Source organism: Callithrix jacchus, chromosome 9 (assembly GCF_049354715.1).
Source record: "Callithrix jacchus isolate 240 chromosome 9, calJac240_pri, whole genome shotgun sequence".
Lineage (NCBI taxonomy): Eukaryota > Metazoa > Chordata > Mammalia > Primates > Cebidae > Callithrix > Callithrix jacchus.
Genome location: NC_133510.1, coordinates 72,951,877 through 72,965,743, shown reverse-complemented (window position 1 = coordinate 72,965,743; position 13,867 = coordinate 72,951,877). Strand labels below are relative to the sequence as shown.

The 13,867-nt window shown below is 38.5% G+C and overlaps 1 protein-coding gene across 1 annotated transcript in view; it reads right to left on the bottom strand.

The window, feature by feature from the left end:
- Positions 1-4,995: 4,995 nt before the first annotated feature.
- Positions 4,996-13,867, bottom strand: part of KCNMB4 (potassium calcium-activated channel subfamily M regulatory beta subunit 4) — a 75,054-nt gene continuing 66,182 nt past the window's right edge. The window contains exon 3 of the mRNA XM_009004211.4: positions 4,996-6,433. Within this exon, the coding sequence (XP_009002459.2) occupies positions 6,265-6,433 (169 nt within the window). The 3' untranslated portion in view covers positions 4,996-6,264. The remainder of the gene's footprint in view (positions 6,434-13,867) is intronic.

Genomic DNA, 13,867 nt, shown 5'->3' with positions numbered 1-13,867 from the left:
TTTTTCACGTTAGTTTTCTCATGAAATACACACTCATTCAGCAGTGGCTGCTTTCACCTAGCTGTCCTAAGCTTAAAGCAGAGATGCAAGTTCATTAACTGCTGTCTGGTAAATGGGACAAAAGTCTAAAAGCGACCGCTGCACTGTTCTGTGGATTATAAACACTTGTAGAATTGGGAAAAGAGAAAATAATTCTCAGGTTCTTGATGTGGAGAAATGTGTATGGTGCCTTTGGCAGTGACTGAAAGACTGAACATCTCTACTTGCTGTGAACAATAACTGACATTTAACCAGGCACATCCCCTAACATCAACACATATGTTTTTTGGTTCTTGATTTTATTCCATTAACTCTCATCACATCCCCACTACCCCAAATGCTAGAACTCTGGAGGTAGTTACACTTCTGACCTTTAACACCACTAACTTTTACAAAAATAAAACCATTTCTCCCAAATTTCAAACTCTGCCAATTCCCCAGACTCAGGGTGGTCTTGTTTGAATTCCTCATTGCTTTTGGATCTCCCTTGGAAGACCAAGCCCTAATTTGATCTCCTTCTACCTGCCAGAAATGTGGTGCTCCTATGATAACATCCATCAGCCTCATTAGTCATGCTTTGAGAAGCATACGGGGAGGGGGGTGGGGGGGGGAATAAACGCCTTTGTAAAAGTTACTCTGAGTCAGAGACCTGATAGAGACACAGAATACATTTTGTATATTCAAACTTCTTGGAGATGGAAATGTTGCATCTTTTTAAAGGATGCATTAATCAAAAGTTACCCCAGTTGTTTTCAATGTTGTACAGGGGCCAGGAAGAAAGGATCATGTTCTTTGGATTTCCTCTCTGAGAAAAGAAAGTATCCCAGTAATTGCTTTGCATCAAAGAGAGGGCACATCTTTGAATAATGCTGAAACTTGCTAAGTATGAGGAAGTGGAGACTTTCAAAATAGACATATTTTGAAAGTTATTTAATGCTGAATAAAATGGAGAATTTGAGTTGGAGTTCTGGAAATAAAAACAACTTGCCAATTAGAGAACTTCCAAAAAGGAAAATCCCAATATTGTTTCAGTCTTAGACTGATGGGGACTAAGTTAGAAGCATCTGAGAAATAAAAACACAGATTTTTAGGAAAATTAATTTTGAATTCAGTTTTTCTTTTTACTTCACTAATGCTATACCACCACCATCATCATCACCATTATTATCACCATCATCGCCACCACAATGACCATCATCAATATCAGTTAATATTTATGAATCAGGCATTGTGCTAAGTAAACATTTTGCATTGTCTCATTTAGTCCTCTCCAATGATATATCAATATCCTCATTTTATAGTTGAGATAACACAGCTATAATAGAAATTAGGTAGCTTATCCAAGATCACACAGATGCCAAAAGGGAGAGCCAGGATCCAAATTCAGATTGTTTGGTTCCAAAGCTCTTATTCCATGCCTCTTTTCTCTAGATTATCCCTCATAAGGAACCAAACTCATTCTAATAAGCTAGTAAGCCGATATAGCCCTGTCCCCTTTTTTAATACCTTGAGTAGGCTTCTGAATATTTTGTTATTTCCTACAATTTTAAAATCTTCCCTATGATAGGAAACTCAATACATTATTTTTTTACAACTGGAATATATTCAGAGAGATGGAAATGATATATTTTTTAAAACAGCTACAGATTCTATTGTATATATTCTTTGAATATTTCAAACTCTCTTGGCTGTCTCTACATCCCACTTCTGTACTCCCTACTCCATGCTAGCCCTCTCCCTTTACCTTACCTTCCTGAAATATATCCCTATTTTGCAAAGCAACAAAGCTTCCCTTATGTTTTTTCTCTTGCTGATTTTTAAAAAATTCTGATTAATTTTAATCACTAAAATAAATTAAAATAAATTGAGTAAACTTTTTAAAATAAATAAAAATGTAAAGAATCATCTAAATTTCATGAAACTATCATCTCCTTAGGTCCAATTCTCTTCTGATCCTCAATACAAAATATACAATGTATACAAGAGGAATGTAGAAAGGAACTGATAATATTCCCTCTTTTCATTCTCCCTTATTTTAATAACAGAATCTATGTCCTAGGTTTTAGAGGGCATGGCTGCTCAGCAAGAGGTTCCTCTGCAGTAAATTTCTTACCAAAGGAATGTACATAAACTTGATGTGTGCAACTTCCATCTCCTTTTATTCAAATGTAAATGCTTGTCCTTTACTTTTCTCCATCCCACTGGTTGACCCCTATAAAGAGGACACTCTAGGGAATGGCAGAATAAAACTAGAATAAATATAATAATAAAATAATAACAGAGTAAAAATAATGGTAGAATAAATATAAGTCCCTGGACAATTTCATGGGCTACCTCCTGATGGCTATAAGAAAGAAAATTAGTTATCTTATTGGAATTACAGTATTTGGAGGTTTCTCTGCTACAGTGGCTTAGCCTATACACTAAAATTTGGTACCAGAATACTATGGATTAAGTTGTTTGCCCCAAAAATTTATAGGTTGAAGCCCAAAGCCCCAGTGTAATTATATTGGAAGATAGGGCCTTTTGGGAAGTAATTAAGGTTAAATGAAGTCATAGAGAGGGGCCCTAATTTCATAGGACTAGTGTCCTTAGAAGAGAACATTGAAACACACAGGGAGGCATTAGGGGCACAAGTGCCTAGATCAATGCCATGTGAGGACACAGCAAGAAGGGAGCCATCTACAAGCCAAGGAGAGAGGCCTCAGGAGAAACCAAACTTGTCAACACTTTGACCTTGAACTTCTGACTTTCAGAACTGTTAAAAAACAAATTTTGGTTGTTTAAGCCACCCAGTCTTTGCTATTTGTTATGCAGCTCTAGCTGACTGATACACAGAAATGGAAAAGTGCTATCATAACAAAAGTCTAAAATATGTGGCTTTGGTATTATGGCCAGGCAACAGGCAGTGCGGAAGCAGATACTGCAGGATGGAAAACTAGAGACCCTCCTTATGTTTTGACCAATCATTAGGTAAAACTGACATCTGCAACAATTTGAAAGGCAGCAGTTAGAAAAAAGCAGAGTGGTCAATATATATTGGATGCTCCTTGCTGATGTTTTCAGTGAGGAACTAAGAAAAGTAGTTGCAGTAAGATCAAAAAATAAGTTTCCAAGTAGATAACACGACGCCATGAAGTACAACTGCTTCTGCTTTCCAGGGAGCAGGAAATGTGATTATTATTCAGTTTTTCTCAATAGTCACCATGGCGGCCTGGCGCTGTGGCTCACGCCTGTAATTCTAGCACTTTGGGAGGCCGAGACGGGCAGATCGCCAAATGTTGGGAGTTTAAGACCAGCCTGGCCAACATAGTGAAAGGCAATCTAGGTCTAAGAATCTGCACCAGCAAGCAGGGGCTGCAAAAGCTGTGATGCCTCTCAAGAGTTTCAGACGGGGTCAAAGAAGCTGATGAGCAAGAATTTCCTGAGGTCAAAGTAGGGGCCACAGAAGACAATCGACAAAGGAGTTTCTCGCAGATAGCAGATGCATGGTTTTACCAAGAAACTCTCTGCTGGGCCAAGGGATCTCCATCATGCCTGCTCAGTAGATTATGATGGCACAGGCCATTGATTGCTATCATTTTTGTCTCTACCTTTAGTATTCACTCCCCTCTTTTCAGTTTTAGTAATAGAATCTTGTCTCTGGAGTTTTAGTAGGGCATGCATCCATCTAGTTACAGACACATCCCAGTCTTTCTTGAAGCTAGGTATAGCTATGTAGTAATTATTCATGAATGGACTGTGGGCAGAAGCGATGGGTGGAACTTCCTTAAAAGCAAATAGCTTGCTCCCAACTTTCTCTTTTTTCACAGGCTGGGTAAATGAATACTAGATCCCTTGATTACCTTTACAAAACGAAGCTACTTCTGGATTGCTATGTGAGGATAAAATAAACTAATATCTTACATGAACCATCATATTTTGGGGTCTCTTTGTTACAGCAGTTTAGATCATTTTCTGATTTATACAAAAGGAGAATGAAAACATTAAAAAGGTTACCTTACTTACCTTTTATGACCTTAAAATATCCTCTCCTTGTTCCTTTGGATTTTACCTTTAACAAGTATAAATAAGGTGCCTCAAATTTAATTGACTGTAAACAAGTAACATCTTAAGACTACATGTCACCTTATGAATTCAGTGTGCTTCTCCCCTTTTCCAAAAATCAACCTACAAAATACAGCTGCATATACTTTTGGGGCTTAAATGAAAGCGTTTAATGTAAATGTATGAGGATCAAACTGATAAATGAAAACTCAGATTAGTATATATCAACTTCTCCTTTTGTCAACACAAATGTATATCCATGCACTATTTTTATCTACTTTGTAATCAAGTAATTATAATAGACAACTGGATGAAGTGGATAAAACAGACTTCATTGCCCATAATGTGATGCAGAGATGGTGGTTTCTTGGATTCCCAGGTTCCTGTTACCCTACGCTTCAGATAGTGTTGCTAAGACAACACGGACGGTGCAAGCGGAAACGGGGATTGAAGTCAAGGCACTGGAGCTGCCTCAAAAGATGCCATCAATTGTGTGTTCAAGGCCCTTTTCACAGTGAAACTGTAACTTCTTAATTAGGAAAAAAATGATTGGAGCCAAGCATGGTGATGCACACCAGTAACCCCAGATACTTGGGAGGCTGAGGCAGGAGGATTGCTTGAGCCCAGGAGTTTGAGGCTGCAGTACACTAGGATCGCACCTGTGAATAGCTACTGCACTCCAGCCTGGGCAACACGGCAAGACCTGCATCTGTTAAAAAACGAAACATAAAAATAAACAGAAAAAGATTATACTCAATTCAACACCTTTCCACAGACTGTAATTTTCAGTTACTCACATTCTAAGGTTAAGAAAACATTGGTATGTGGATTGTATAAGTCAGGAAACATCATTTCATATATATATATATAAATGAGAGCCCTGTAGAAATAACTGAGGGGAACTTGTCCTTAAATTCCAATTTACCTTTATTCTAATAGAAGCATGTCTGAAGAATATCAGAAGAAAACAAAATGAAATTATGCCTCAGCCGTTCCTCCACTAGCGATGTACATCTCACCTAAACAAAGATTTGATTCTATGTAGTAAATAAATAGGTTGATGTTCACTGAGACCTGCGATTCATACATGGAATTTGAGTTCCTAAACAGATTCAAAGAAATATGGTCTTCTCAGTAAACTTTTGATAAAGGCACAGACAGCCCATCGGTAGCAGTGATGTGAGCTGGGTTGCATCTCCAGGTGTGTCCAAGCGAACTGAACAATGACAGCAATCCTTCTGTTTTAATACTCACAACATCAAGGCAAGGACAAAAAGAAAAAAAAACAAAATGCTTGAACTGATTTTGATGTTTTCTAACCTACAGAAAAAAAAAAAGAAAACAGCATTTCACTAAGCTGAAGAGTGTCCTTCCCATCGTGTATATTGTATTGCACACAAATGTTTAAAAATCCATTGAAAACAACAAGAACAGAAGAATAAAGAAGCCCAGTGCTTTTTGAGATAGAAGTCTTCAGAATTACCTCTCTCTCTCAAGAGGTAACCTGGCGAAAAATAAATGATTAGGCAAAGGCAGTTTGGAGGATGTTTTCCTAATCTTTTAGAATCCCCTGCTTAAGAGACACAGAGATAACTGGAGACTGAGTTACCAGTGCACTATTCATTTTCCAAGCAGACATCAAAAGGTACTCTTTTAATAGTGGAAACTGAGGGTTACACATTAAGGTTCAGACTTCGGCAGGAATCCTTGTTGTCAAGTAAAATTTAACCTAGCAGAAGTAAATGAAACCCAGATGTCTTCAACTTTTTTTTTTTTAACCCTGGCGTTCTAAGCATAAAAAAGGAAATAGAAAATAACACAGACCACTCTATTTTAATATTTTTAAGTAGCATAAATCATAATGGTTTATATACTACACTGTACAAATAATATACTGTTACTTTTGAAAGAAATGAACTTCTTATAGGGTTTTCTGAAATAGTTACTCCACACAGCTAAGAGCTTGACCCTTTAGCCATTGCTACAGCGGACGAAATACGAGCTTTGAGGTTCCAGTCTTCTAGTTGTGCCTGTTTCTGCTGCCACTGAGGGATGAGCCTCTCAGAGCCCCGTCGTGGCCCTGTCCATCTCCTGCGCCAGGAAACACCGGTTCCACAGGTGGACGTGTGCCAAGGAGTGCAGCTTCTGTGCTTTGCTTTCCATAAGCCTCCTCCCCCTTTAAGAGAACTTGCGCTTCTTCATGGCTTCCGCCTTGACCGCCAAGCTCTTGGCACAGATAGTCAGGACCACAATGAGAACGCCCACGACAAATGTCACCAGGGGCCAGAGGAAGCAATGCAGGAGGACAATCTCATCATGAGTGCGATGCAGAAGCACGTCGTCTGGTCTGCAAGACAGCGGAGAATAAGAAAGAAAGAGCAGTCAAATGCCTTGGCAGGGCACTGAAAACTCTCCGCAGCCTAAAGCCAAACTTGCTTTCCAGTCCAAAGGGAATAACCATTATCGAAAGTCAAGGCTGCACTCTGACTATACACACTGTAATTTTGTGCTTCAAACCCATTACAGAAAGTTTCGAGCTCTTGAGTCAAGTAACTGGTACAAATTTACACATTAATTATAATTTACATGTCACAAAATGTCAAAAGTGTATGTCTTATGATTTTTCTTCACTAAGTTGCTTAATGTATTCCACTTTCTCTTTCATCCTCTAATGTCCACTGGTCAAGGGGCTTGAATCAGTCAAAAAATTACTGATGGGTGAGCATTCTCCAACAAATCTGAACTAGACCTCAGCTCACAGGTGTGGCCCAAATGATCTTAATTCAGGAAAAAAAAAAGCCAGTTAAAGCCACTGGTTAAATTTAGTCAGAAAGACAGACAGCATCACTTGCAGTGCAACTCAGCCCCACTATGTAAAGCAGAAGTTTTTATTAATAAGCAGACAATGACTGAATGAATGTCTTCTTCCATGCTTCTGGGTGAAATTAGCCATCATTTAAAAATACTGACAACTTTCTTCATAAATCTCACAAAGTCCTAGCAATCTATCAACGTGAGGGTCTATTTTCCAATTCCTGCATTGGACCCACGTGCAGAAAGTGAAGATGAGATGTACTCCACACGCCATGATCGCTAATCATTAGCCATTAGAGGGAGATCCTGGGAATTTAACTTTTTAATATGAGAGGTTTACATTTTGTAAGATATTTCCATTTCATCCACAAGGTTTCCTCTGTTACACTAGAGGAGCTATGTTTCCTCCAGAAAAAGATGAAGATAATGCAGAATAATGAGTCCAATTGCCCTCAAGAACATCAAAGCCTTCAGAGCACAAGGGCAGTGCATCTAACACAGAAATGTGTTCCTGAAAGTCACTCATGGGTCACAGCTCTCATAATTCAGAACCTATTTTCCCTGAAGATTGACAAAGGGTGTTGGGTATTTCTTTGTACTTAAAGTAGAGCTATCATGTGCCATTAACAGAAATAGTTTTACAGACTGGCTTTGAAATGTCAAAATCCTTGCAGTTTTTCCTTTGATGCAAAGTAAAATTTTGAATTCTGCACATAATGCAAGATTTTTATTAATATTTTATTTCCCAGTATTTTAATTAAAATTTAAGTAAATGCAGTTATTTTAACAATTAGACAAAAATCATCCCAGCTTTCAGAAACTGTGCATTTTTTTAATTACTATATTAATTCCTATATTAATATGTATATACATATAAATGTACATATTCTTTTTTTCTGTAGGCCCATTCGGGGTATGACATTGTCATTGCTGCTATTCTACAAATAGATGCTGCTACTGAGGAAGAGGAGCCTGCCCTTGTTGCAGCCTTATTATTCATGCAAAATTTCAAGAAACTTCATGCTTGGAGTCTAAAAATGTCAAGGCTGAGGTCTAAAAAGAATGAGGACACGGGACGGCCAAAATCATATTTAAGAGTCTGAAATCCCCATCCCAGCACTGCCATGAATCTTTTCCCAGGCACAGTGCTAATGGCTGTCAGAAACCTCTCCCTAAGTGTGTGAGAGAAGGTAAAAGCTGTCTCTCAGGATGCTCTTTCCTTCTTTCCGTGAAGAACTGTTATGCTCCTCCACAATCTACTGATACAAAAATGAGTCTTAAATTCTTCATCAAATGGCTAAGGGTGCACAACAATGTGAATTGTACTTAGTACCACTGAAGTGTAAGTGGTTAATTGAGATGGCTGGGCACAGTGGCTCAGGCCTGTAATCCCAGCACTTTGGGAGGCAAAGGCAGGCAGATTGCCTGAGGTCAGGAGTTCAAGAGCAGCCTGGCCAACATGGCAAAACCTTCTCTCTACAAAAAACTAGGTGTCTGTAGACCTAGTTACTTGGGAGGCTGAGGTGGGAGGATCTCTTGAGCCCAGGAGATCAAGGCTGCAGAGAGCCATGATCAAGCCACTGTACTCCAGCTTGAGTGACAAAGTGAGACCCTGCCTCCAAAAAAAAAAAATGGTTATGATGTTAAAAAAAATAATAAAAGAAAAAGGATTTTGGGTGAGGGACTTGGTTTTTTTTAACACTATTTTAATAAATGTGCTTGTAATTTCCATAAGTAATATGTTTTGCAACTAATTTTCTAGTAAAAGATTTCAGCGTGGATCCTCTTTTGTATTCATACTCCAGTCACTCTTACTGATGTTGAATCCTTTACCACAATATTGGGCAATTGAGCCAGAAAAACAGCCTAGATAACAGTGGTGGGAATCATACATATTTTCTGAAACACAGTTTGAAGAACATTGTACCAAAAAAGAATGTGAGTAAAAAGAAGAGGAGGAGAGAAAAATAATAACTAGCAAATGCTGGACCCAGATATTTGTTTTATCCAAAATCTTCTTGGCATTCCACCTCCTACCAAAGCACTTGGAGTAAAACTTTAATATCTTACATAACAAAACAACATCAGTCCCTCTGAGTTAGCCATACTGAATTTGTAATCACTTTGAAAGTGTTCTTTGATGTGGAAATGTTATATATAAATGTACACATTTCTTTAAAAATAATTCATGTCCATTTCCACTTCATGCAGCTCTCAGATGCCCCAAAGTCTCTTTCAACAGGAAAAACGTTTCTCTGCACAGTAATGCTCAAGCTCATCATTCAGTTTTTTGATTTAGTGAGATTATCTCTAAATTGCTTCTTGTGTCCTAATTAAAGTCTAGCTAATTCAAACTGGGCTTGTCATGCCTTGATTGAAGGCATTCCCCTGCCTCAGTTTCCTCCAATTTTATCAGGCATGCAGTTTTCAGATTATTTAGCCAAAAATTATCTGCAAAGAGGTTTGGGCGTAGAATTCAACTTTTCATAATTATATGGTAGGGAGTAAACTATAATTTCTTTTTAAATAATCACTGTTGCCACATGTGGCAAACTGGATAAATGGCATGATGAGATCTGATATAATAAAACCAGGGTGGTTACAAGAATATGCAGAGAGTAAGAAAAAAAAAGGGTAATTACTCTATAGCTAGGGACTTCAAAAAAGCAAGAGATTTCTCTTGGAGAATGCAGAAACACTAATGAAAAGCACTTTTAAGCCCTGAGCCAAGGTTATAAAAGAAGAATAAATGCTGCAGGAACCCACAGAAAAACTTCTGTAAACATTGGCACCAGCCTGAGTCAAGGTTTGAAAATATGTTGTGATAATAATGACAGTCAGCATTTATAATGTGCTTTCTACCCTCCAGGTGTTGTAGTAGGAAATTCAGACTCATTTGATCCTTAAAATGACCCTCTGCTCAAGTAACTTTTAATTTTCAATTTACAATGGAAGAAACTGAAGTCTTTAAGATAGATTAGTTTCCCCAGGATTACACAGTTTAAAATAATGACATGATTTGAAACCCCGTCCGTAAGATTTTTTAAATTTTACTATTTATCTACCCTTAAGACAGCTTTTCTCAAATTAGAATCACTTAACAGTGCTTATTGAATTGCAGTTTCCTGGTTTTTAACCCTTATTTGTTATAATCAACATCTGAGTTTGGGGGATCCAGAAATCTGCATTTTGGAGAAGCTCTGAGATGATTCTGATGTACACTTCAGTTTAAGAGGCATTGTGTAAAGTTCTAATAGTTAAAAAAAAAAGAAATATGAAACACAATGCTACTTAGCTAGCTATTTCCCAAAGTGCCTAATTAATAGTTATGTTCAGGTCATTTCCATGATCTCTGCATATTTTTGTGCAGAATGCACACTGCATAAAGGTAACCTGGAATAAGAGAGAAGAACAGCTTATCAGGAGGGAGAACTACTGAGGGATGGGGAGCAGATTAAAAGGTGGAACTACAGATCTTGATGCTAGATTTGCCTGGGGGGCCCTTGGTTCTAACTGGCAGAAAGGCACCCTATAAGGTAGCAGCAGTACTAGTCAAGTGAGATTTAGAAAGACAAAGATTTGATGTATATCATCCTAAATATAGAAAATATATTTATTGCCTTTGACTTTGTCTCACCAAATGGGAGTTCTTCCATTCCACAATGCTTGTTCTGTTGGCCAACAGAGAAAAATGGTAGCGTCATCTTCTACTTTTTTCAATGGAATGGGAAATTTTTTCAACTTAACCAGTTCATGTAAAAATCTGAACTGCTTTATAATTTACTGGTATCACATGATATTAACTGAACAAACCAAGAGACAAGATGATCCACTCTGAAGTGTTTTCTCTGAGATACTACAGGAAATGGAAATTGTTCTAGATTTATATTCACAAGTATTTCTTGCTTCTCTGAGCAGAGAATTTTCCTTTTCACATAGGCTACTAGAAAGTTAAAATTTTGGTTCACCTCAGCAAGATGACATGACATTCTTGTGTCAACCATACCCTTAATGCCTTGCCTTTTTTCCCCTCACACATTTCTAGTTTATTTTATACTGCTAAATCTTCTCAATCTTTAGAGGACAAATTAAACCCCCCCCCCCTTTTTTTTTCTGAGACAGGCTCTCAACTCTGTCACCCAGGCTAGAGTGCAGTGGCACTCCATTCTTGTCTCAGTGCAGCCTCTGACTCCCAGGCTCAAGTGATCTTCCCACCTCAGCCTCAACAGCTGGGACTACAGGCGCACATCACCACACCGGGCTAATTTTTGTATTTTTTGTAGAGACAGGGTTTCACTGTGTTGTCCAAGCTGGTCTTCAACTCTTGAGCTCAAGCAATCTGCCTGCATTAGCCTTCCAAACTGCTGGGATTATAGACATGAACCACTGCACCCTGCTAAAAATGTTTTTTACTTATCAAAGATATCAGCGTTTTTTGACAATGGCTGAAGAGCAAATCGTTCAAGACTCAAATCACTGAGGTGCCTGAAGTGTTAAGTGTTTCTGGGTGAGGGTGTGTCATCAGGTTACATTTCCAACATGGAGGTGGCACAGTAATTTTTTATAATGAAAACCAAAGAACACCTGACGTGATCTTTCCCAGATAACTCTGCTTGAAGCTGGGTTTCAGATAGCCTCAGAAAGTCCTCTACAGGAATCTCGAGGGTATAAACAAACATTTAAATGAGATGCCACAAGTGAAACAGGTGACTATGTCATAAATTTTTCAGGCAGAAGTTACTGATCATTGACATGTAATCTAGAAAGCCTTGATGTGGGTATTACTAAATTTTTTTTTTTGGGCAAAACTCCATGCTATTGGGATTTCTAGAAAGAGATTGTATTAAAACCCAACCCATGATAATATATGACTTGGTCTATTGATTCATGACTTTTAAAAGATTTCAAAAGATGTTTCCTACTAAAGATGTTAAAGACTGACTGAGAAAAGTGTTGAATTTGGTTCTGGCATAATTGAGCTGACCTTACTGATAGCAATTAGCCAATGTGTCTAATTGTTGTTTGATGCAATCATAAGACCCTGTCAAGAGAAGAGCAGAGCATACTTGTCTTCCTATGCAATCACAGGAAGGCAACCTAAAAGCTATACCAAGTTATACCATATATTACAGTGGGATTACAGAGACCAGAACACAGAGATCCTTTGTAGTACTCTTTCTTTTTTTTTTTTTTTTTGAGACAGAGTTTCGCTCTTATTGCCCAGGCTGGAGTGCTGTCATGTGATCTCGGCTCACTGCAACCTCTGCCTCGGCTGCCTCCTCCTGCCTAAGCCTCCTGAGTAGCTGGGATTACAGATGTGTGCCACCACACCTGGCTAATTTGTATATGTTTAGTAGAGACAAGGTTCTACCATGTTGGCCAGGGTGGTCTCGAACTTCTGACTTCAGTCGATCCCCTGGCCTCGGTCTCCCAAAGTGCTAGGATTACAGGCGTGAGCCATTGCACCCAGCCTTTGCAGTATTCTTTATGTTGAACTGCTCTATTGTGGGGATCCACTCAGAATTCCACCATTGGTTTAAAGATTATTTTAAGCTTAAGACATTTTAGATTCAACAAGTGCTAAATGAAGCTTTCCTGGCTCTTCCCTTATCTGACTAAAAGCAGCAGCTTCTGAGATTTGAGGCTACTGTAAATCCCTTCTCCAGGGGAATTTCATGGCCCTGAGGAAAACAGAAAGACCATTAACACTCATAAAGAAAAACATTATCAATGACTTTCGTCCTAAAAACCTGTTTGTCCTTCCCATAGGAAATCTTTCTTCCTCTCTTTTTTCCCTTCTAAGTTAGGTAGATAAGCCCTCAGTCTAAACACTTATGTACTACTGTGAAGCCCAATGCTCATAAAAATGTTAACATTGATACATTGATAAAATGTGTATACTGTTTCTCTGGTTAATTTATCTTTTGTCAGTTTAATTCACAGGCCCCAATCACTAACCCTGAAAGGGTAATGGAAAAGTTTTATGTTTTGTTCCATAAAATATCATAAGCCAATTTTTGTCCCTAGGGCTTAACAATGATATTGAGAAAAGGGTTTTTAAAAGCTTGGGAGAAGGTCATGCATGGTGGTTCCTGCCTGTAATCCCAGCACTTTGGGAGACCAAAGAGGTAGGACTGCTTGAGCCCAGATCAAGACTAGCGTGGGCAACATAGGGAGACCCTGTCTCTACAAAATATAAAAAGATTGGGCATGGTGGCATATGCCTGTAGTCTCAGCTATTTAGGGGCTGAGGTGGGAGTATCGCTTGAGCCTAGGAGTTGGGGCAGCTGCAAGCCTGTAGTGAGCCAAGGCTGTGCCCTGGCACTCCAGCCTGGGCAACACATTAAGATCTTGTCTCAAAAAAAAAAAAAAAAGGCTAGGGAGATATTGTATCAAGATCATGGTTAGCTCCACAGATGCATCCTATCTGTGAATGAAAGGCTGACTATAGATCTATAAATGTTATAAACAGCCTTACATTTTCCTGAGCTATTTTCTCAAAGTAGGTTAATTTTAAGTAGTAATGTTTAATTGTACAAGAGTTGCTGCTCATCAAGCTTACCTATTCTTCACGGAGAAAATCAAATCAAGCCCCAAACTTGCAGTTTTTGGAGAGAAAAATTTGCATTCAGTTTTGGCAGGATATCCAGAAAACTGGCAGGTATGTTATTTTGGAGCAATAAAGTGTTGAATTATAGAGGAGAGATTATACTTAAGTCCAGCCTGATGGAAAGACCTAAACAGCCTTGTAAGTATAGAACAACATCTCAGAACATGAACTTCAGTTAGACAAATCAGGGCTTAAATATGGGCTTTACCACTTGCTAAGTGGTCTGAAAAAAATACTTAATTCCCCTGAGTCTTAATTTTCACATCTGTAAACTGTGGATAGTATCTACCATGCCCCCAAGAAGTAAATGAGACAATGTGTATAACATATTTGACCAGATGGCTGCCCAATAATGAG